At 42.8% G+C, this 23,861-nt stretch overlaps 1 protein-coding gene and 1 long non-coding RNA gene across 3 annotated transcripts in view; one reads left to right on the top strand and one right to left on the bottom strand.

Annotated features, from left to right (window-relative positions):
- CCDC38 (coiled-coil domain containing 38) overlaps positions 1–23,861 on the bottom strand; it is a 41,458-nt gene that overhangs the window by 12,688 nt on the left and 4,909 nt on the right. For both annotated transcript variants that reach the window (XM_060025412.1, XM_060025413.1), the window contains exons 2-8: positions 21,923–22,087; positions 20,426–20,490; positions 17,914–18,077; positions 17,722–17,802; positions 6,273–6,430; positions 4,122–4,179; positions 914–983 (exon numbers count right to left, since the gene is read on the bottom strand). In XM_060025412.1, coding sequence (XP_059881395.1) covers positions 914–983; positions 4,122–4,179; positions 6,273–6,430; positions 17,722–17,802; positions 17,914–18,077; positions 20,426–20,490; positions 21,923–22,087 — 761 coding nt within the window. The remainder of the gene's footprint in view (positions 1–913; positions 984–4,121; positions 4,180–6,272; positions 6,431–17,721; positions 17,803–17,913; positions 18,078–20,425; positions 20,491–21,922; positions 22,088–23,861) is intronic.
- Positions 9,542–21,910, top strand: LOC132433964 (uncharacterized). The gene is made up of 3 exons (XR_009521242.1): positions 9,542–9,823; positions 10,434–10,521; positions 21,636–21,910. It is a non-coding gene; the product is annotated as an uncharacterized lncRNA (long non-coding RNA).

The raw sequence follows: 23,861 nt of genomic DNA on the forward strand, positions 1-23,861 counted from the left end.
ATGAGGACATGAGACTAAGCGAAATAAGCCAGTCATGAAAAGACAAATACTGCATGATTCCACTTTTACGAGGTATATAAAGTAATCAAACTCTTAGAAATGTAAAGTAGAACGTGGTTGCTAGAGGGAGTGGGCATAGGGGAGTTGTTCAGTTGGTGTATAGTTTCAGTTTTGCAAGGTGAAAAAGTTCTAGAGGTCTGTTACACATCAGTGTGCTTATAGCTAACACTACAGTACCATACACTTAAAAATGGTTAAGATGGTAAATTATGTTTTTTCTACAATTAAGAAAAAAAGACTTGGATAAGGTATGTTATACATAATACATGGATGGTGTTTTCAAGTGTTTTTCATTCGTTTTGAGTTTCTGTGGTTGTATATAGTGTGGGATTAGCTCAAAGTCAGGGTTGTAGCCATACAGGGCTGTTTTGTTGAAGGTCAATTTATCTCACAGTCCAGCTACCCAGCATACCTCAAGCCCCAATAAAATGATAAACAGTCAGAAGGTGGTTATTTTTATAGGAAGACTGTAGATAATGTATATCTCCTAAATTGTTACCTTCTTATAGACCTTTATTTATTTATTTTTAATTTTTTTTTTTTTATCTTTTGGCCACACCGTGTAGCATGCGGGATCTTAGTTCCCCGACCAGGGATGGAACCCATGCCCCCTGCAGTGGAAGCACGGAGTCTTAACCACTGGACCACCAGGGAAGTCCTGACATTTATTTTTCATTAAATGTCTGATGACAAAGATGAACTGTATATAACTGGAGAACAGTATCAAAATCATATTTTCTTCTGGAAAGTTGTGGAATATTTGGAATAGGACATTTTAATTTCAAAAGAAGAAATGAGCATTTATACTTTTCACCAAACACAATTTTTAAATCAAGAAAGATAATCTGGTTACCAGATCATAGTCCATATCATCATCTAAAAAGAATTCCGAACTGTCTTCTGAACTGATACTTTCAGCTCGGCTGTAAAAGAAAAAGAAAATGCCTGATTTCTGAGCCACTTTCTGTCAACAGATTTGCTTTCATTTCTAAATTGTCTTTGGAACCTAACGGTAACATAGTTCTTTTCAATAGCCTGTTTAGCCTTTTAGGGAATTGCTGATTGCAGGAATCCATGGATTCCATGAGTATGCAAAAGAAAATCAGATTCAGTCCCAGACAAGGGTGACATATGCAAACAGACCACAAGGAAGGGCCATGCCACATGATACCAATTATTTGAGGTGCATCTATAAAATTTCAAATTTTAAAAAAATTTAGAAAAAACAAACACATGACAATCTACATTGCTACATCTGCTTTGTCCTCTTTAAGGCAGTATTCTTGAGAAACTAAACATGTGCTCTAGTGCTCAAAACAAAACGTGTGTTCCAAGTAACACAATATTTGTCTTTTTAAGAGTAGATTTTACCTTTTAAAATATCTTCTGATCAGGCTGAGGAAATGTTGGTTGGGGGTGGGTGGGTGATGAGGTACATCCTTAAAGAATAATTATATGGCTTGCAAGGTGGCTCTGGAAAAATCCTTTAAGAAGGATAAATTGAAAATGATTGGAATATTAAAAGGGGCAGGGACTAAGGAGAGAGTAAGGCGGCTGTTGGTGTGATCTAGGTAAGTAACACTTTCAAGTAGAGGGTAGTGATGATGGGAAAAGTGAGTAAATGGGTGGGGCTTGGGAGGAGAATCTAGAGATGCATGAAAGAAAGAATTCATGGTAACCAAGAATAGAGCTACTGGGGCCAAAACAGAAGAGACAAAGATGACTCCAATGCTTGTAGTTTGTGAGCCTGGAATAATGGAGGTTGCACTAACAGGGAGGAAAACGGTTAAAGGATGGGATAAGAACAGGATTAAGATCTGCTTTGTTCATGTTGAGTTTGAGGGGACAAAATAACCTACCTGGAGCTGCCCGTTAGGCAATTGGAAATAAGTTGTAGGAAAACTGAGAAAGGGCCATAGAAGTAAATGAATATTTGGGAAACATCCCCTGAGAAAGCATTTGGTACTGCTGTCCATGCCACTCTTCTTGGACTCAGTGATAGCACTTTCTAATCAATCTCCCACCTCTCTGATACTTTTACTTTTGGGGTTCCTTTTCTTTGGGTCTCTGGTTCCTCAGCCTTCTTGCCTCTCATTCTAACCATTCTTTTGGGCTGATCTCATCCTCTCTCACAGATTCAACCACTGCTAATATACTAACTCTCACATCTCTCTCTCTTTCTCTTGAGCTCTGGACTTCAATGGCCAGCCTCTAACTGGACACCAGTATCCACTTGGGTGTCCCCTGGGGAGCTCAAACAGACACATCCAAAATCACACTCTTTATCCTCCTGCCAGGCTTGCTCCCCTTACTGTGTTCCCAATATCATTGAATGACAACATCATACACCCGGTTGCCACACTAGAAATTTGGGAGTTGTCTGTGGCCACTCTCTTTTCCTCACACTTCCCCCAAAGTATAGGGGACGCCTGTCAATACCACTTCCCTGATGTGTCCCACAGCCTTTCCCTCTTCGTTCCCGCTGCCACTGTCTGGTTGAGGCAGTCCATTATCTCTCACCTGATGAACTGTGACAACAGGCTCCTAACTGGCCTGTCCATTTAGGAGTTTCATCCCTGTCCATTTTATTTCTAGTTTCATCCCTGTCCATTTTATTCTTTAAAATACCACCATATCCAATTTTCTAAAATGCAGATCTGATTGGGTCTCTGTCACACACTTGCTAAAACCCTCAGTGGCTCCCCAGGGCACCTGGAACAAAACATAGACTCCTTTGGATGGCACCACTGCTTCCCTGTTCATGATGCAATACCTATTTACCCCTCGAGCCTCACCCACTTGCACCCTGCGGCCCAGCCATTCTGAACAGAGCCAAACGCCGTCACCCCTGTCCCAGAAGGCCCCTCCCTCTTCCAGAGTGTCCTCACTGACCCCTCCTCCTCACCAGGAGCAGCGTAGATGCCACCTGATCTGGAGGGTGTTCACTGATCCCGCCCTTGCTTTCTGAGTCTCTCACCTCTCATCTGGGCTGAGAGTCCTTCCTTTGCATGCCTGTGGCACCCTGAGCTTATCCTTCCAATGGCCTTATCACATTATAGTGTAACTGACAAATTCCTCGTCTGTCTCCCTCACTAGATGGTAAGCCCCTGGAGGGCAGAGACTGTCTTTTATTTATTGCTGGCCCTGCAGGGCACTCAATAAATATGTGCTGAGTAAATGAAAGAAACTAGGAGAGTGGTGAGCTTTCTGAGAGAATGAATGTGACGTTTGAGTATTACTGTGTGCATCAACATGAAGAATCCTTATGATATTCTGTATTTGATTGTGTCTTGACTCTGTTGATGTCAATATCCTGGTTGTGATATCATATTACAATTTTGTAAGATGTTACTATTGGGGGAAACTGGGTGAACTGTAGTGGGGCCTCTCTGTATTTTTTTCTTACAACTGCGTGTGAATCTACAATTATCTCAAAATGAAAATTTAATTAAAAACACAACAAAACAGTGACTCCTAAATGCCACAGAAGTGCAGTCACCCCAGAGTCCCTGGAATTCAGAGCACAGTATCTGTGTTGGCTTTTGTCATGGATAATACAGTGCTGGCCCAGATCCTTCCTTTGGGGCTGGTGTACCCATCCTAAACATCAATATATTTTCTTAAAAGCTCCCCTGGGGTAGCTAGGGTTGAGAACTACCAATTTATGAAATAATGAGTATAAATGAGTCAATAATCAAATAAGGGAAGAAACAAAAAATGCTTTATAGTCTCATTGCAGCAATTTTGAATGACATGGTAAAATTGCAAACACACAAGTCAGCAGTGGATTCAAACAACTGGGCAGTGAATTCTGAGAGGCAAAGACCCAAGATGCAGGGCGCAGGCAGTTTCTGCAGATAGCAGTTGTAGGCCCTCATCAAAGGATGCAGGGAGGCCTATGAGAGCTTGGTCACCTCAGGAGCACATAGAACCACTACCTCCGGCATCTGTTAACGGTGGGTGTGGATACATGGTACGTATGTTAAAGAAAGGCTAAAAGAAATATTTGCTTAAAAAAAAAATTCACAGTTTTCAAGAGAGTTAATCAATATGTACTGTACTTTGATAAGGATGATTTCTTTTGCTCCTGGGTGGGAGTGGTCGTCTTGCGCGGTTTTGCTGTTCAAAATGTCCAGGCGAAGTCCATGTCATTGGTGATGGTGGAAGTGAAAAAAATAACGTAATTAGAACTGAGTCCTTGTTATTTGGTACAAGATATTCATTTTTTCTGCACCGATATGCCCATTACTTTTTAAAAATTATTATTAGAATAATAATCGTATAGGAAATAGAGCTCTTTTATTCTACTACTTTTGGTTCCAAGCATAAAATCAAAGGCACTGTTTGGGGTGGGGGGGTGCATTTTGTCAAAAACGTGGCACAACTATTAAAGGTCACAAATCAGGGACATAGATGGTGAAATATAAACCATGGTTCTATTTTTACCTAATCATACATATTTCTAATCAGAGATTTTAAAAGATCAATATATAAAATAAAAATGATGGACTTCAATTATTACACCTTGTGGAGAGACCTACCATAGGCCCATACAAGTCGCCCATGCACTCATTCCCCTGACACCAGTGTCTGGGCCTGACCCTGGTCTGAAACTGAGAAGTGGGCAAAACTGGTCTTGGGTCTCTCCATCCACTGACCCCCAGGTCCCCCCCACAGCCAGGCCACACTTCCTCATGCCTGTGCTCTTGTGACTTCCAGTCACCCTTTCTGCTATTCTGTCTTGAAACCACAGCAGGTCCCACTCTCCCACCCTCTACCTGGGAAGTTCCTACTTATTCTTCAAAATCCAGCTCAAACATCACCTCCTCTTAAAGACTCTTCTGGGACTTCCCGGGTGGCACAGTGGTTAAGAATCCGCCTGCCAATGCAGGGGACAAAGTTTCGATCCCTGGTCTGGGAAGATGCCACACGCCATGGAGCAACTAAGCCCATGCGCCACAACTACTGAGCCCACGCACCACAACTACTGAGCCCGCACGCCACAACTACTGAAGGCCGCATGCCTAGAGCCCGAGCTCTACAACAAGAGAAGTCCCCACTCACTGCAACTAGAGAAAGCCCGCGTGCAGCAATGAAGACCCAACACAGCCAAAAATAAATAAATAAATTTATATATATATATATAAAAAGACTGTTCTAAATACCTCAGGCATAGATCACATTTTTTGCTTTTGCTCCCAGACCCCTCACTATCACTGCTGTATCGTTTGCCCTATTGTATTGTATAGTATAGGTCCAGGGTGCAGAACTATGTCCTATTGGTCTTTGTGTACTCAGAGTCTTAAAAAGAACCCGATACGTTGTATGCCTCCAATATATACATGGTGAGTGGGGGAAGGAAAGAAAATGGATGAAGAACCAGTGGATTCTACCACCGCCATAAATTACCATCTTAAGCTTTTAGACTGATACTGGAACACATATTACTAAAACGTCTTGTTAAGGGATGTTATTTAAACTGAGTGACTTCTATATTCAAGATTTTAAAGAGAAGAAGACATTGACCCCACTACCTACTTCCTCCACCCCCCTCCCCTACACTCTACTCCAGATCCTCTAACCTTAATTGTGTGACCAGGAGATTTGACAAATGAGAAATGTGTCATGTTTTTAGATAGGAAGGTTGATTTTGTAAAGCTGCCAATTTTTCTGAAATTAATTATGTTTTATGGAATTATAATAAAAATGTTACAAAAAATTGGTCAGGGAGTTGGGTGTTGGGTTAGGTAGAACTTTGCATAATGATTCTGAGGTTCATCTAGAAAGATAAACAAATACTTTTTTTTTTTGCGGTACACGGGCCTCTCACTGTTGTGGCCTCTCCCGTTGCGGAGCACAGGCTCTGGACGCGCAGGTTCAGCGGCCATGGCTCACGGGCCCAGCCGCTCCGCGGCATGTGGGATCTTCCCGGACCTGGGCACGAACCCATGTCCCCTGCATCAGCAGGTGGACTCTCAACCACTGCGCCACCAGGGAAGCCCTCCATGTATAGATTTTTATTGCTTCATATCTGAAATTAACCTGAATTTCCAAATTAATAATTTATAATACCAGAGATAGTGGGATAGTGGGATTGTTCAGGTTCTGCTTAAAATAAAAATTCTGACTATTTAATAAAAAACAAACATTGAGGCAGAATATTTTAGAATTAGGGATATTTACTTAATTGAATTTAAGAATATGGGACTTACTTGTCATTATACTTGGAAGCTTGACATTCACATTTTCTTTATTCTTTGACACCCTTTTCGTTGCTTGCTGGATTTGCCATTGTTTTGGAGACAGTTTCAGCAGAAAAAATCCATAGTGCATGTACTCTTTAAGGAGGAATTCTGTTTTTGCTATTTCACTACTCAAAAGAAATAAAGATATGATTAGATATACCTGTGTGAAATCATGTTCATTTTTTAAAAAACATTTTACAAAAGTCATTTTCTTGGTCATGTATTTGGATAATAATTTGTTTAACAAATATTGTAAATATGGCCATAAAAATATGGGCTTCGGGCTTCCCTGGTGGCGCAGTGGTTGAGCATCCGCCTGCCGATGCAGGGGACACGGGTTCGTGCCCCGGTCTGGGAAGATCCCACATGCCGCGGAGCGGCTGGGCCCGTGAGCCATGGCCGCTGAGCCTGCACGTCCGGAGCCTGTGCTCCACAATGGGAGAGGCCACAACAGTGAGAGGCCCGCGTACCGCAAAAAAAAAAAAAAAATGGGCTTCAATAAGATATGAGACAAGAGGCAAGAAACCTGTAGGACGGCTTCCCTCGTTACACAGTGGTTAAGAATCCGCCTGCCAATGCAGGGGACATGGGTTCAAGCCCTGGTCCGGGCAGATCCCACATGCTGCGGAGCAACTAAGCCCATGCGCCACAACTACTGAGCCCGCACTCTAGAGCCTGCGAGCCACAACTACTGAGCCCATGTGCCACGACCACTGAAGCCCACGTGCCTAGAGCCCATGCTCCGCAACAAGAGAAGCCACTGCAATGAGAAGGCTGCATATTGCAACGAAGAGTAGCCCCTGCTCACCACAACTAGAGAAAGCCCCTAAGAAGCAACCAATGCAGCCATAAATAAATAAATTTATAAAAAGAAACCTGTAGGAATGTTATTTGAATAAAACATGCCCGAGGATATGCACACATAGAATAGACTGATGATCGTGTTACTGGGCAAGGCCTCACTGCCCAGTATGCATAGATGCCAGTACTATGGCACCGGCTTTTGAGAAAAGAAAGAGCTTTACTGAGAGGTTGAGCGGCAAATCGACAGGAGGCAAGCCTCTCAAATCTGTCTCCTTGCCTGTCAACCTCTCAATAAAGCTCTTTCTTTTCTCAAAAGCCGGTGCCGTAGTATTGGCTTCTATGCGCATCGGGCAGCGAGCCCTTGCCTGGAACAATTTTGGCGACCACAAAAGGACATAGGTCTTCTGAGTGCCTGCCAGAGGCACTGTGGCCCTTAGTGGAGTGTGTGCCTTGCCACCAATCCAGAGTGGCTACCTAGACCGAATCTGTCTAGAGGGTCACCTATCAGGTTCCTGCTTCCCCAGCCCGGCACTCCAGCTTCCTTGGTGCTACTTTCACTTTTGAGAAAAGAAGCAACTCCTGGATCAGAGGTCTTTTGGGCGAGTAAGCTCATTAAAATGCACCTGTGCCTGTCTAATAACCTTGTTGGGATTATAATTTAGAGCTCCAACCTGGGGAGATTTTTGTTGGGTTAGATTCCCAAACCTTGGGTTAGAGTCCCAAGGCCAAGATCATGGGTTAGAGTCCCATATTAAGGGAGACAATATAAAAGGTTCTAGCCACTGAGGTACTCAAAGGATGGGGTTAGAGTCCCAGGCCTTTGGTTTCATTGTTTATCTATGTTTGTCTGTGTCTGACTGTTTTATTTGTTAGGATTGGCTGACAGCGGTTGGCTCTTGTATGACTGTACCAGAACTTTATTAAACCAGATATGAATGAGGGCCCTCTGACTCAGGAGACCAAAGACATTGCTCCCTGGCTAGAAACCTTGCCTTATGGAGGTGTGGGGTTTTTTTTCTCACTTGTCCCTAATATGATTGCCCGAAGGTATTGATACAGGGGTGTATTCTTAATGGAACCAGCCCTGATTACCTTGTTGGGGTGAGAGGGTAAAGGAGAAATGAGGGCGTGTAAAGCAGGAAAATCCTCCATCCCAGAGGAACATACCCTGTTCTTGGGTTAAAGGAATTCTATATAATTGGACACATTTTGGTTTTCCCTTACTGAGAATTTTAACCCTATTTTGCATGAGCCAAACTAACAGGGAGTTAGCATTGAACTGCTTTTAAGTCTCTCTCTATGTAAAAGGAAAGTTTGCTTGGAGGAACAAACATTGGTGGTGGTGCTTAAGGCCATGGACTACATACATGGAGGCCTTGGGCTGAATGCATTCCACCTAGAAATAGCCCAGACGTCTAGATTAGCTCGTCTGTGATCTCTGCTGGGGAGGTAAAATGTTTTGGTCGTCTACCAGGAAGATTAAACACCAACATGCTCAGAAAGGAAGTGAGGGCTTGGGTATTTCAGCCTGTATCTTCCTGAATTCCTCTCTCAAATTCAGCTCCAACTGAGTCTAAGACAGCCTCCTCACTTCACTTTCTTCAAGGTGGTCCAGTCACCTCTCTCACCCTCCTCCTCATCGGGTAAGTTTTCTGAACTGGCAAGGGAGACAGTCTGGACTTTCACAGGCCCCTCTGCAATAGGCAAGCCTGCCCTTAGCACACAGGGGAGAATTATTAGGAGCCTCTGGCCAAATTGACTACAGTCTTGGAGCTGCCGGGCAGCTTCCTCAGCAGCTGGTAGCATGCGTGACTTTCAAGCCACAGTTCTTGGCAATCACCTCTAATGGAAAGTTTCCAGTGTTCCCTAAGTGAACCCTCACATCCATGCTGGCCATCTTTGACTCCTCGTTGGATTCTCGGGGGAATTCATACAGCCAAGTTGTGAATAGTCACTACTTCATTTGCTTGCTTCTTTCCAGAAACCAACTAGGAGAAGAAATTGGTTCCCAAATTGTACGGTTCTTGCTTTCTCCCTCACACCTCTTGAGGCTGTCTGCTGTTCTGGGTGGGGTGGGGTCGGCGGGAGTGAGGGAAGGCCATTTTCTAGAGGTTTGCAATCCGTAGACTGTTCTCAGCTCTTGGGTTTGAAACCTGGGGTACTGGCTAACTGTTGACTTATGAGTTGCTTGTTTGCACACTCTCTCCAAACGTCCATTCTCAGGGGGGCCAGCTAACCCCTCAGAATCAGCACTAAGGTGGAATCATTGAGGGGGCAAGCCCTGAGTGTGCCCAGGTGCTTCCTACAAAGGAACAAAGTATGCCCTGAGCCCCAGATTGGCAAACCCTGGTGCTTTCCTTCATCTCCCATGAACTCAAGGGTTTTCCAGGTGCAGCCAGCATTGCATCCCACGGACGTCGAGTCTCTGATAAGACTGACGTCGGGCCCAATCCATGGAGGCTGGGAAGAGGCAGCAGGCATTTGCTAACGGCAGTTGTTCCAGGCTCTTCCGTGTTTTTGCTGGCCAAGAAGTAAAGTGCTTGGAGCACAACGATGGAGGCAGCCCGGTCAGCCAACAACAGAGCTCCTGCTTCACGAAGGGGCTTTTTTTTCCTCCAGAGGATGGACTTCCACATGGAGAAATCTTGGCTGTCCTACCATCAGCTCTGCCTTGCACTGTGAATATCAACTTTCCTCAGATCAAGAGGTAGCAGGTACAAGTCACTTGACTGTTTTTTCTAACTTATTTTGCAATTTTTTCAGCAGTGTAACCAAATTAGGTCTTTATATCACAATAAGAATTTGCAGAATAGATGTAAAATCATGGTTCAGAGGCAAGACCCTCAGGAAAAGCCTGTCTTGCCTGCAGTCAGAGCCTAATGATGATCTCGACTTACTCCATTTGGCTTCGCCTTGGGCGCCCTGTGGCCCTCCCGCCATATGAAGGGGGAAGTCCTGCGTGGCGTGCCAAGACTTCTACCAGCAATCCTCCTACAGCCACAACCAGCCCTACCCTCATACCCTCCTTACCAGAGAGTCAGAAGGGATCGGCTCCCCTCCCCGTACATGCCAGCGTATTCAATTGAGTCCACGTGGTCCTCTGCCTCAGGCAGGGCAATATCCCTTAAGACAAGTTCCTGCCGATCTAGATGACCAAGGTCAACCCAGGGGGTTGGTATCTGTGCACTCCCCCCTTTTCTACCTCTGATCTATGTAACCGGAAAAAAAACCATATTTAAAGCCCAGCTTTCTGTACATGCCTGATGCCCCCATTCCCTTGTTGGGGCAAGATCTACTAACAAAATTAAATGATTTTCTCACCAGACATTAAAGTACTCCCAGATCAAACCTGTGCCCTCTGAGCTGCACTATTACAACTGGGAGACCCGTCCTTGAGGAAATTCCACAAAAGGTAAGCGCGGATGTTTGGGCTGCAGGAAGGCCAGGGAGAGTCAAGATGCCTGACTCAATAGTAGTAAAACTCCATCCAGGCACCAAGGCTCCCAATTTAAAGCAATACACTTTAAACAGGCATTCAAAGAAAGGTGTAAACCCTCTGATAACCACCTTTCTTAAATGCCAATTAATCGGACCTCGTCAATCCCCATATAACTCTCCAATCCTGCTGGTACAAAAACCCAGGGCCAGAGATTATTGTTTTGTACAGAATTTGAAAGCCATTAACCAAACTGTAGGGGATATACATCCCGTGATGCCAAATCCTTATATTTGCTTCTAGTAAAACTAAGGAAACTTCAGACCAAAATGCAACCCTCACTTTAAACTTTCTGGCAGACTGGGGACAAAGTCTCCAGGGGAAAAGCGCAAATTTCTCAACCGACTGTAAAATACCTAGGATTTGAGTTATCAAAAGGAAAAGATCCCTTATTGCTGGATCGAAGGGAAGCGTTAGCTAGGGTAGCTGTACCCACGACCAGAAGGCGATTGCTAGGATTCTTAGGAACGGCTGGGTTTTGTAATATTTGGATTCCTAACTTTGGACTCATGGCCAAACCCCTGTACGAGGCTCTTGAAGGAAATGACAATGAGCCATTAAGTGCACTGTGGAATGCCGTAAGGCATCTCATACCATACAAATGACTGAAGAAGTCTGTTCTAGCTGTCCTAACCTAACTCATCAGCCTTTAGAAAATGCAGATATGAATATGTTTATGATCGGGAGCAGCTTCGTGGACTGGGGACTCCAGAAGGCGGGGTACACAGTAGTAACTCCTCAGGAACCTTAGAAGCAGAAGCCCTCCCTCCAGGTACGTCTGCCCAGAAGGCAGAGCTCACAGCCCTCGTAAGAGCCCTGTGCCTCAGAGCTAAGAAAAAGGTAACCATTTATACTGAGTATGCCTTCTCTGTCATGCATGCCCATGGGGCCATGTGGAAAGAGAGACATCTACTAACATCAGGAAGGGAAGAAATTAAGAGGAGATACTGGCCTTATTAGACTCTATTATAATGCTGGAAGAAGTAGCCATAGTACATTGCCCGGGCCACCTAAAGACTGATATTAATAGAGCTAAAGGAAATATTCTGGCTGATCAGGCTACAAAATGGGCAGCGAGAACCCCAAACCCAGATCCTAAGGCCCTAGCACTCATTCCACTTACTCCTGTTCAAGCTCAGTATTTAGAAATGGATTCAGAGAGAACAGAGTAAGGGGGATTTCATGCTGATTCTCAAGACTTAAAGGGTGATCAGTACCAAACAACCAAACAAGGCTGGATTTATACTGAATAGGGACTAGTGCTCATTTAATGGAAAGAATTACTACTCATCTACATCAAGGAATGCATCATGGGAGGGAGGCAACCTATCATTGTCTACGACAGTTTATTGTTGGTCCACAGATGCAAAGGACCATTTAAAAGGTAATACAGAATTGCAGGATCTGCGCCAGAAAAATACTAAAACCGGGCCACCCACAGTAATAAAAGGGGTGCAAACCCGACAGACAGAACCAGGAAATGACTGGCAAATAGACTTTAATATATGCTGGTATTTGTGGACACCTTCACAGGATGGGTCGAAGCTTTTCCACGTTGGACAGACAAAGCTTCCAAGGTAACAGAGGCCTTACTGAAAGAAATTATCCCTCGTTTGGGGTTGCTTCATTCAATTAAATGACAACAGAGGTAACTCAAGGGGTGTCTGCAACCCTCAGAATACCATGGAAGTTACATGCTTCATGGAGACCTCAGTCTACGGGAAAGACTGAAAAGATGAATCGTACCTTTAAAGACAATTGCATTAACATGTAAGGAAATCCACTTAACTTGGGCTAAGGTCTTATACCAGTTTCCCTGCTTAGGGTAAGGGTAGCCCCTAGAAGTAAGTTCCAGTTGAGCCCTTATGAAATGTTATATGGGAGACACTTCCCGAAGACTAAGTATTATTGTAGTCTTGAAAATGATCATACTATAAAAGAATTAGATACTATAGAATGTGTACAGTCTCTAGGTGTTACTTTATCTGCTATATCTAAATATGTTTCTAGTCCATAAATGTTTCCCACAGACATTCCCCTGCACTGCATAATCTCAGGGGATTGGGTCCTCCTTAAAACTTGGAAAAATCAACACCCTGAGAATCAGCTGCAACCTGAGTGGAATGGACAATTCCCAAACAGGGCACACTCTCCATGGACTGGAGGAAACAGGAGGACCCAACCGTCCTAACACGGGAGGGAAACCCACTACTGATTTCCCCACGCTCATTACACTTGTGAACCCTTAACTGACCTTAAATTACTTCTCCAAAAGAAACAGGAGAGCTAAGGCTCCACCTGGCCAGGAAGAGAAATGCAGACAGCTTCAACCTGAGTCCAGATCAGGCCTATATAAATCCAAATTCAATCACTCAAAATAACATATTTTCTTGCATTCCCAAAGAAATAAGGTCCATTTTTGAAGGACTGTTAAAATTAGGAGTTATAGTTCTGTGTATCTTAGAGTTAATCCTTTTACTCATCAAATTTTGTACTTATTGTCTGCATTTTATTTTAAAAAGGCCTCCCCAGCTCGCATGATGATTGCCAAGACGTAAGAGTTCAAGGTGGGACTCATAAGTAGTTACATTTAAGTGCAAAACAATTTCATTCCTCTTATAAAAATCTAAGCCCTTTAATCAGCAGGGAGCAGGTAGGGCGGTCTTGCCCTCTTTCCCTCAAGACTGAGGAGGTGTACAAAGACAAAGGAAACTGAAACAGCATGTAAAACATTGACCAGGGGCTTCCCTGGTGACGCAGTGGTTAAGAATCCGCCTGCCAATGCAGGGGACATGGGTTCGAGCCCTGATCCGGGAAGATCCCACATGCCGCGGAGCAACTAAGCCCGTGCACCACAACTACTGAGCCTGCGCTCTAGAGCCCATGAGCCACAACTACTGAGCCCGCGTGCCACAACTGCTGAAGCCCACCCACCTAGAGCCCATGCTCCGCCACAAGAGAAGCCACCGCAATGAGAAGCCCGCGCACCACAACGAAGAGTAGCCCCCGCTCAACCCAACTAGAGAAAGCCACGCGCACAGCAGCAAAGACCCAACGCAGCCAAAAATAAATAAATAAATATTAAAAACAACAACAACAACAACATTGACCAGCTTAAACTGGTTTGCCTCAAATAGGTTGTTGATTCATCAAACTTTGAGTTATTTTAAAGACGGCACCGTGCATGTGCTAGACAGGAACCCATGTCTCCAGGATGACCCCAGAACAAAGAATCTTCAGTCTACGAACTTAAAGAATAGAAATGTTGCCACCAGAGCCCTTTACAAAGAGAAGAGTCCTTAAATGAGGAAAATCTGGCTTCTAGCAGCTCGAGTAGCTTATGTGGACTGACTTAAGACTAGCCAATCAGCTTATTCCCCCAACCCCTCACATTTCGCCCCAAACCCTGGATCAGGGAGACAGATTTTAGCCCTGCCTCCTGCCTCCTTGTCAGTCAACCTCGCAGTAAAGCTCTTTCATTTCTCAAAAGCCCGTGCCATAGTATTGGGTGCTATGTGCATCAGGCAGTGAGCCCTTGCTTGGTAACAATAGATTTACTCTCCTTATTTCTGAGGAAATATTGTGTTAAATTTCAGACATAGGGAGAAATTAGAAGACAGCAAAAGATGGCACTTATGTAAGAAGAAGAAGGGAAACTAACACTCAGCGAGCATCTATGGACCGGGTAATATGCAGGGCACATTGCATGTATGATTTCATCCTCAGTACAGGATAATACTGATGATAATAATAATAATACATATTGTTATTCCTATCTTTTGGAAAAAGAAATAAATGACTTGCGAAGTCATCTGTGTGGTAAATGAGCAAAGTCAGCACACAAACCTGGGTCTGTCTGACTCAGATGCTCACACTCTCAACAATACCCGGTGACTTGGACAGAAAGCCTTCCCCCAGCCTCGCATTGCTTTCCCATAAAATCATGTTACAAAATGGACCCAGAAGGAATGTTGAAAATAACAATGAAGGTCCTTGTGAAAGGGAGCTCCACTCTTATCCTTCAGAGCCTGCCTTATCCATACCCTTGTCAATACCCTTATCAATATTACTCCTCTATCTTCAGCCTCAGTACTTCTTTTGCTCAGAACCTCCCTTAAGTCCTGCTGGGAGTGATATTCAAGAGTCAATAAATGGCGGGCTCATGTATCAGCCGTCAAAAGATGTTGGGAACCCCTCATTCTACCACCACAGTATTTTTAGACTGAAAGCCTCTCTGATGTTCTACAAAGAACAGGATTAAAATGGCTACAACTGCACAGCTTCCAAGCAAAAGCTTCAGAATAAGCTTCCTTTCTCTGTGTAAACAGATGTCCAGCCCTCCCTTCAGCAGAGGGCCTCTGTGGGTCATCCTGAGCCCAAAAAGAGAAGAGGAAATATATAGCAGATGCTTGCATCTCTCTGCTCTGTTAGCAGCCTGTTTTTCATGACCTTTTGCACCTTCTTAGTGTGACAAGACACATAAACGACAAGCAAGTTCTCTATGGCCAGGCTGTTTGGAAGGTTTAACTGGGTGGCAATTGTGTATAGTTACTGTACTTTATGCAAACATAGAGGCTGGTACTCTAGTTCTATAAAGAGAATCTTCTAATTACATCATGGAGGGAAGGAAGGTAGGACAGGATTCTTCAACTTGGAGCACTTTCAACCTTAGGCTCCTGACGAAAGAGGCTGCTGAAGCCAGAATGCGTTTGAAACACACATTTTGTTAGTAGCAATAGTTTCCAAGAAACTGTCATCCAGTTCATTTGCTGTGTTTCAGACAAGCTATTGTCTTCCTCCCAAAAAAGTCTGGGATGTAAGTCTAGGACTTAGTTTTAGAAAAGAGAGAAACACTGAGTCCTCAAAAAGAAAAAACAAGTTTTAGCATGACTCGATACCAAGACCAAGTGTCTCCTGGATCGTGAAATTTCTGTTTAAGGATGTGACAGAAGGAAGCTTCTTGAGATATTTAAAATTAGATCAAGTTGACATCCACTTGACCATAGAAGAAAATATCCAAGGTTTAAAAAGAGTAGCTGGTATTAGAATAATTTTATCCCAACTCCTGCTCCTGTAATTTTTGTCATTATAAATCCAAGTTTTTTACTCTTTTTTGAAAAATTTTATTTTATTGAAGTATAGTTTACAATTTGTTAATTTCTACTGTACAGCAAAGTGATTCGATTACATATATACAGATACATTATTTTTCATATTCTTTTCCATTATGTTTTATCACAGGATATTGAATATAGTTCCCTGTGCTATACAGTAGGACCTTGTTGTTTATCCATTCTATACAGAATAGTTTGCATCTGCTAATCCCAAACTTCCAATCCTTCCCTCCTCCTCCCCCCTCCCCCCACCTTGGTAACCACAAACCTGTTCTCTATGTCTGTTAGTCTGTTTCTGTTTTGTAGATAAGTTCATTCACGTCATATTTTAGATTCCACATATAAGTGACATATGGTATTTGTCTTTCTCTTTCTGACTTACTCCACTTAGTATGATAATCTCTAGGTCCATCCATGCTGCTGCAAATGGCATTATTTCATTCCTTTTTATGGCTGAGTGGTATTCCATTGTGTATATGTACCACAGCTTCTTTATCCAGTCATCTGTCAATGGACATTTAGGTTGTTGCCATGTCTTGGCTACTGTCAATAGTGCTGCAATGAACATCGGGTGTGTGTATCTTTTCGAATTATGGTTTTCTCTGGATTTATGCCCAGGAGTAGGATTACTGTATCATATGGTAACTCTATTTTTAGTTTTTTGAGGAACCTCTGTACTGTTTTCCATTGTGGCTACACCAATTTACCTTTCTATCAACTGTGTTGGAGGGTTCCTTTTTCTCCTCATCCTCGTCAGCATTTGTTACTTGTAGGCTTTTTTTTTTTTTTTTTTTTTTGCAGTACGCGGGCCTCTCACTGTTGTGGCCTCTCCCGTTGCGGAGCACAGGCTCCAGACGCACAGGCTTAGCGGCCATGGCTCACGGGCCCAGCCGCTCCGCGGCATGTGGGATCTTCCCGGACCGGGGCACGAACTCGTGTCCCCTGCATCGGCAGGCGGACTCTCAACCACTGCGCCACCAGGGAAGCCCTACTTGTAGACTTTTTAATGATGGCCATTATGACCATTGTGAGATGGTACCTCACTGTAGTTTTGATTTGCATTTCTCTAAGAATTAGAGATGTTGAGCATCTTTTCATATGCCTGTTGGCCATCTGTGGGTTGTTTTGTTTTGTTTTGTTTTTAGGCTGCACCGGGCAGCATGTGGGATCTTAGCTCCCCAACCAGGGATCGAACCCATGCCCCCTGCATTGGGAACGCAGAGTCTTAACCACTGGACCGCCAGGGAAGTCCCCATCTGTATGTCTTCTTTGGAGAAATGTCTCTTTAGATCTTCTGCCCGTTTTTCGATTGGGTTGTATTTTGGTTATTGTCTTATTTGAGCTGTTTGTATTTTTTGGAAATTTAGCCCTTGTCCGTTGCATCATTTGCAAATATTTTCTCCCAGTCTGTAGGCTGTCTTTTCATCTTGTCTATTGTTTCCTTTGGCTTTACAAAAGCTTGTAAGTTTGCCTATGTCCAATTTGTTTATTTTTTGCTTTTATTTCTACTGCCTTGGGAGATTGACTTAAGAAAAATTGGTACATAAATCCAGTTTTTAATATCAACCAAGTTAGTTTCAACCAAGTGTAAGTATAAATATAAAAAATACTCCCAATTATAATTGTAAGATGACTGTAAAAATATAAAAGCACCCCAATTTCAGAGATGGTAAAATGGGGGAAGAACAGTGCCTTAGAATGAAGATAAAAGGACACTTAGAAAATAATTTATTGTTTACCCCTAACATTACTTTACTTCTTTTCAACTAATTTCTTGGTTTCTGTAATGACAAGTTAGAGAAATGTTTCAGCCAGAGGTCACTGTGTCCTGGCACCCAGGTAGAGATAATCCTTGATCGACAGATTACTTATTTTTAAAATGTGATAATACTTATGAAATCATCAACTGATAAGGATTAGTCCCACTGAGGTCTTGCCAGGCACAAGTAGGTTTCAGTGGGGCAAGGACACTTGATGAGGAGAAGGCGGTGCCCGGCCTCACCTTTTCATCAACTGTACCTCCATACTCGCCTTCTTCAGCTCTGCTGTCATTTGGAGTTTGTTTATAGTTTCTTGTGCTGCCCTGAAAAGAAACAGATTTGTTAGTTTGCTTTGTATTGGGCTGTGTTCTGAGAAACTAAAAAGAAGAAAGAAGGAGGGAAAAAGGCGATCTGGCCAGAGTGAAAAAACGAACATTTTAAGAGCATCTACAGATCTCTGGTCGTTTTCTCGAAGGAACTCTTCAAAGGCCATTGCGTCTTCTTCGAGCTTTTTTTCTGCTTTCATGAATTGTCTTTCCTTCATTATTGTGTGTTTTTCAAACTTCTGAATTGTGTTTCTTTTGGTTGACAGAGCATACTAGGAATATTGAAAACAGAAGTGCATCAAGAACATGATTCCACATTTCTAGCACATTTCCATGGTCTCACAACAAAGGGAAAAATAACTGGCCTGGTCTGTGATCACTTGTATTAGAAATAACAGTATGCCCAATCTTGGGGCTACAGCCTTCATTGCATGTAGGGATTTTATTTTCAGGATAGTTAGAACGGGGACTCATGCCTTTCTTTCACTTTTATAAAGAGGTTCAATGTTGTTCCAAAATGGTTCTGCAGATCAAAATAGCTACGTATCCCCTCAGGCTCTATCCTAAAAAAAGGGGGTGGTGGTCCATATCGCTCCAAAGAGCAAGTCTACTTAGTATTATTCAGTGTCCCTCCAATACTTTCTGGGCCTTGGGAAATTGGGCTGTCTGTGGCCACAAAAGCTTTCCTGTAGGAAGTACCATGGGAGAGTCAGGTTCCAGTGATTCCTCCAAGGGGGTAGGAGGGTGGGGGGGTGTTTAACCAGCCTCAGAGCATCCTGTTTAGATCCCCAAATACAACCTTGATAGCTAGCTGCTTTTTTTTTTTTTAGTACATAATATAAGAATCCACTTGGGTTTTTAATGCCATGCATGAAAAATAAAGTATAAACAAAGCCACATATATTATAATATAAATGGATTAGAATATGGAAATGAGATAACTTTAAAGAAACAACAACCAAAAGTTAGATACTCCAAGTTTAAAACCCCAAGATATTTCATTTATTACTTTGTTTGCCAAGTAGTTACTGAGTGCCTGGTGTGTGCCAGGTCTGTTTTTTTTTGTTTTTTTTTTTTGCAGTACGCGGGCCTCTCACTGTTGTGGCCTCTCCCGTTCTGGAGCACAGGCTCAGCAGCCATGGCTCATGGGCGCAGCCGCTCCACGGCATGTGGGATCTTCCCGGACCAGGGCACGAACCCGTGTGCCCTGCATTGGCAGGTGGACTCTCAACCACTGCGCCACCAGGGAAGCCCCCTAGGTCTGTTTTAAGTGGTACTGATAGAGCAGTGACCAAAATAAACAGCATTGCTTTTACGAAGTATTCATTCTAGTAGAGCAAGGGTGTCGATTAAAGGAGAACAAGTGGTCCAGTGGGCAAGGGCAGGGGTTTAGCCCAGGAAAGCCTCACTGATATGGTGAACGTTAAACAGAGACTGGAAGGAAGTAGGACGCAAAGCATGCAGATATCTGAGGGAGAAGTGTTCCTCCCAGAAGGAAAAGCCTCCTGTGCAAAAGTCCTGAGGCAAGAGCATGATTGGTGTGTCCCAGGAACAGCAAGGAGGCCAGTGTGGCTGGAGCAGAGTGACAGAGTAGAGAGTGGTAGGAATGAGGTCAGAGAGCGAGTGAGCTGGGGACCAGAAAAGTCACCAGAGGTTTTCAGCAAAGGAGGGGCAGGTGTGGAGGACAGGCTGAGTTCAGAGAGCAAACGTGCGAGACCTGTGTTCAGAAGGTCTAACGTAATTCATGCGAGAGCTACTGGCAACACGGACCACAGTGGCAGCAGAGGAGGTCATGAAAAATAGTGTGATTACAGATATAGTTGGAAAAAAATATATTCCAAAGGATATTTGGGTGTGGGCTGTAAGAAGGAGGAGTTGAGGATAACTCCAATATTTTGGGCATAAACAACTGGAAAAATGGAATTGCTGTTTACAGAGATAGGGAGCACTGCCTGAGATTCCAATCTGCAGGGGCAGGAAGGGTATAGCAGGGGCAGCTCTGGCAATGCAAAGTTTGAGATGCCTATGGAGCATCTAAGTAGAGATGTTAAGAACTACGATTACAGTTGTTGAGTCTGGAGTTGCGTTTGTGAGTCTGGAGTTCAGGAAAGAAGATCAGGCTAGAGAAGTAAACTTGGAAGCTGTTAACAGGGCAGTAGAATTTAAAGCCTCCAGCCTGGAGAAGGGTAGATAGAGCGTGGGGTGAGGTGTGAGCCCTGGTCATTCCAGCATTTGGAGATCAGGGTGAAGAGGAACAAGAAAATTATGAAGGAGTGAGCTGCCAGTGCCATGGAAGAACCAAGACATAGAGAGGCCCAGAAACCAGCTGAAGAAAGTGTTTCAAGGGAGGGTGATCACCTGGGCCAATACCTGCTGGAAGTGAGTAGAGGGAAGACTGTGAAATGACCATTTGAATTTGGCAATGGAAGTGGTGTTGGTGGAATGATGAGAACAAAAGCCCCGAATGAAGTGGGTTTAGAAGAGGCTAGATCTTCAAGGTAGGAAAGGCAATGTATCTGGGGCATGAAATGGAAAAATAAAATGTCCAGGTGAAAATTTGGCAGGTATATGCAGGAAGTCTTCTATTTGGCTAATGGGAGAAAGAAATTATTTTAACTACCTCGAGCATAAATCTGTCTCTGTGGTCTTTAATAAATTCATGGACAGTCCTTTTTGTGTCTGCACCTTTAAAGAAAATTGAAATAGACTTAGGTTTGATTCATTATCCCTCAAAGATGTTGTATAAAATAAAAGGTATGTAATTAAATTATTGCATACAGTATGTATCTGACTTAAAAAAAATACCTTCAGATAAACCTTTCCGTAACCACTGAAAAATTACTTTAATAATATTAGCTACCATTTATTTTATGCCCATATTCCAGGAACTTCACTAGACTTTTAAAATATATAATTTAATTCTATTAATAACCCCAGTAAGGTTCTTATTACTATCCCCATTCTGTATGTGAGGTCCTGAAGCTCAGAGATGTCAAGATGCTCGCCCAAGACTGCACAGCTAACAAGTGGCAGAAAGGTATAGTCCCTGGTATCACCGTGTTGCCCAGCATTTGCCTATTTTTCATACAATTACAGTGCAGAATATGCACCTCCAAGAGCTTCTAAATAAGTTAACATGGCTTCCTTCTTCTACATTAATTATTGAATTCAAAGTCCTTTCCTAAGTGATTTTCTTGTTCTCTGAAGATTTTTTTGTTTTCCACAATTTGGGAAAGTACATGGATTTTGGGAGCCAAAGAAATTTTTTTTTTTAGTTACCACAGCAAATGCTGGGCACTCCATGTGTGTTCATCCTTCCTTCCTTTTAATTTTCAATTTAAAAATTTGGACAAGACACATTTGGGGGAAGATTTTATGACTCCATCATCGTACCATTAACCACTTTAACCTCATTAGCTTCAAACTGCTATCAATCTCATTTATAGACACTTCTTGATCTGATGAGTAAGAAACGCCCATGACATTTTGATGACCAGATTGCCCTCATTCATAGAGCAATAATGAATAGCTTGTACTATTTTAACAGGTTGACTTCAAAGAACATTAAAACAGGTTATGATTTTTTCAACAACAGGCAAACTTGCTTAATTCTATGAGCTTCTCAATTCTGGACGTAAGAGTTTCACGGCCTGAACAGTCAAGGCTCCACTTTAGAAAGTTTCTGTATTTCTACATCTGAAATGAGATGAGTGTAAAAGGTAGAACTGAGTGTAAAAGGCAGAGCTAATAGCTCTAATACTGTATCATTTTGGCTGTGACCTTCTTCCTTAGAGCCACGAAAATGAGTCATAGTCTATTTCTTTTCGCAGCTGCTGAACTTCCCTGACCAGGGATGGAACCCGCGCCCCCTGCAGTGGAAGCATGGAGTCTTAACCACTGGACCACCAGGGAAGCCCAAGTCTATTTCTTGGAAAAGGTATGTTTTCTTATTTAAAATAGATTTTCTCCCAACTCTCAACCCCCATTTACAAAGACCCGCTACCATATTATGAGACTGCATACTTCGTTTTTCTCACCTCCAGAAAAGCCCCCAAACCTAACATTAACAGTAAATATTCAAAACAATATTCTTAATCAAACAGTAATTTAGCCTTACCTTCTGTAAATCTGAGACTAAGAGTGGGATCTAGCCCCGGTTTTTCAGTTGAGGTACCACCTGTGTCAGCGAAGATTCCCATTTGGCCCAGGTATGAACGATTCTTCATTCGGGATGAAAAAGTAGACTTTTGGTAGATTTTCATGCTGTGTTCATAAATTTTTCCTGCCCAAGCGAAAAAGTTTAACAGAATTTCTAATATACGAAAATAATGTGTTAAAATAGTGATTGTATATAAAATTATCATGTGCAACAAGCCCTTTTCTCATTACTAATTCGTTAAACAAGCAACTTCAAGTTCTTTTGTCTGAAGGATTGTGCCAGTTTTCAATTCCTTCTCATATGAAGCTGAGCACAAAGATCGGAACGTTCAACCTTGATTAAACATAAACTTCACAAACAGGAGACTGGAAAGTGTTCTGGTTTTATTTTCACGATCTCGTCTTGCTCAAAATGCAGGTCTCTTGGAGATTCCACCGATTTGAAAGGATTGGTTCTGTGGAACTGAAAACTTGAGAGCAAATGGACCTCCCCAGTAGACATTAAAAAAAATCAGGCTTCCCATTTCTTGAATCTTTTCTCAATATCGGATACTTTCAAACTATAGAACACATGCAGAAAACCATGACCTCACAGCTGAATTGGTTAGTAAGCATTTCTAGATTTTTTTCCCCTCATTCTAATTAGGATTTAAAAAATTTTTTGTAATTAACCTTTACTTCTAGTGATAAGCAAAGCAAACCTCATGAAATCGGAACCATGGATCTGCTTCTGTACTTGTATGACCCTGAGAGTGAGTGCCTTACTTGCCACACCTTCGTCCCAGCCCACTGATCTTGTCTTTATTTAAAATTTTGATATTTTATTCATCGTGGATTTTTTTGCATTAATTTTAATTTCTTACAATAGTGAATTAAAATGTTGCTTATTCTGATTGCTGAGTTTTTGCCTCCCCCTTAAATTTTGCACCCAAGGCAAGTACCTCACTTGCCTCACGCTAATCCTTGTCCAGATTTTTATATATATTTTTTGTATCATTCAAATTTCTCAATGAGCTTATGTAATTTTTACAATGAAAAAAATAGCAATGATGTTTTCATTTGAGGGAAAAAGGTATTCAGGAGTTTATATAAAAGGGTGTGCTCACAACAGGAACAATGGGACAAAACATCCTATCTCAGGTTGCCCGTTTAAATACTTTTGTTTTAATTAATTTATTTTTGGCTGTGTTGGGTCTTCGTTGCTGCACGCGGGCTTTCTCTAATTGCAGTGAGTGGGGGCTACTCTTCGTTTCGGTGCACGGGCTTCTTGTTGCGGTGGCTTCTCTTGTTGTGGGGCATGGGCTCTAGGTGAGCGGGCTTCAGTAGTTGTGGCACATGGGCTCAGTAGTTGTGGCTCCGGGGCTCCAGAGCACAGGCTCAGTAGTTGTGGCACACGGGCTTAATTGCTCCGCGGCATGTGGGATCTTCCTGGACCAGGGCTTGAACCCGTGTCCCCTTGGACATTGGCAGGCGGATTCTCAACCACTGTGCACCAGGGAAGTCCTGCCCATTTAAATATTGACATAAGCCTCCGTAATCTCAACGAGTCACATTTAAGACCCAAATGTCCCAGCAGCACTGTAGCAGATGATCAGGAATGCAGACTTTGGAGTGGACAAATCTGATTTTGAATCTTGATTTGGTACTTACAGATATGTAAGCAAGTTCATTTAACATTCAAAATATATTTCTGCCTACTGTGTGTCAGGCACGGTTCTGGGTGCTGGAGAGAGGGCAATTTTTTTTTAAAAGAACAACAAAAAAAGATAAAAACCATTGTTTTCATGGAGCCTACATTTTAATCCCTTAGCATCTCTGAGCCTCAGTTTCCTTCCATAAAATGGGAATAACAGTTCCACCTCTTAAGGCTTTCATGAGGATTCAATGAGGTTGTACAT

This window comes from Delphinus delphis, chromosome 11, assembly GCF_949987515.2.
Source record: "Delphinus delphis chromosome 11, mDelDel1.2, whole genome shotgun sequence".
In the NCBI taxonomy this organism is placed as follows: Eukaryota; Metazoa; Chordata; class Mammalia; order Artiodactyla; family Delphinidae; genus Delphinus; species Delphinus delphis.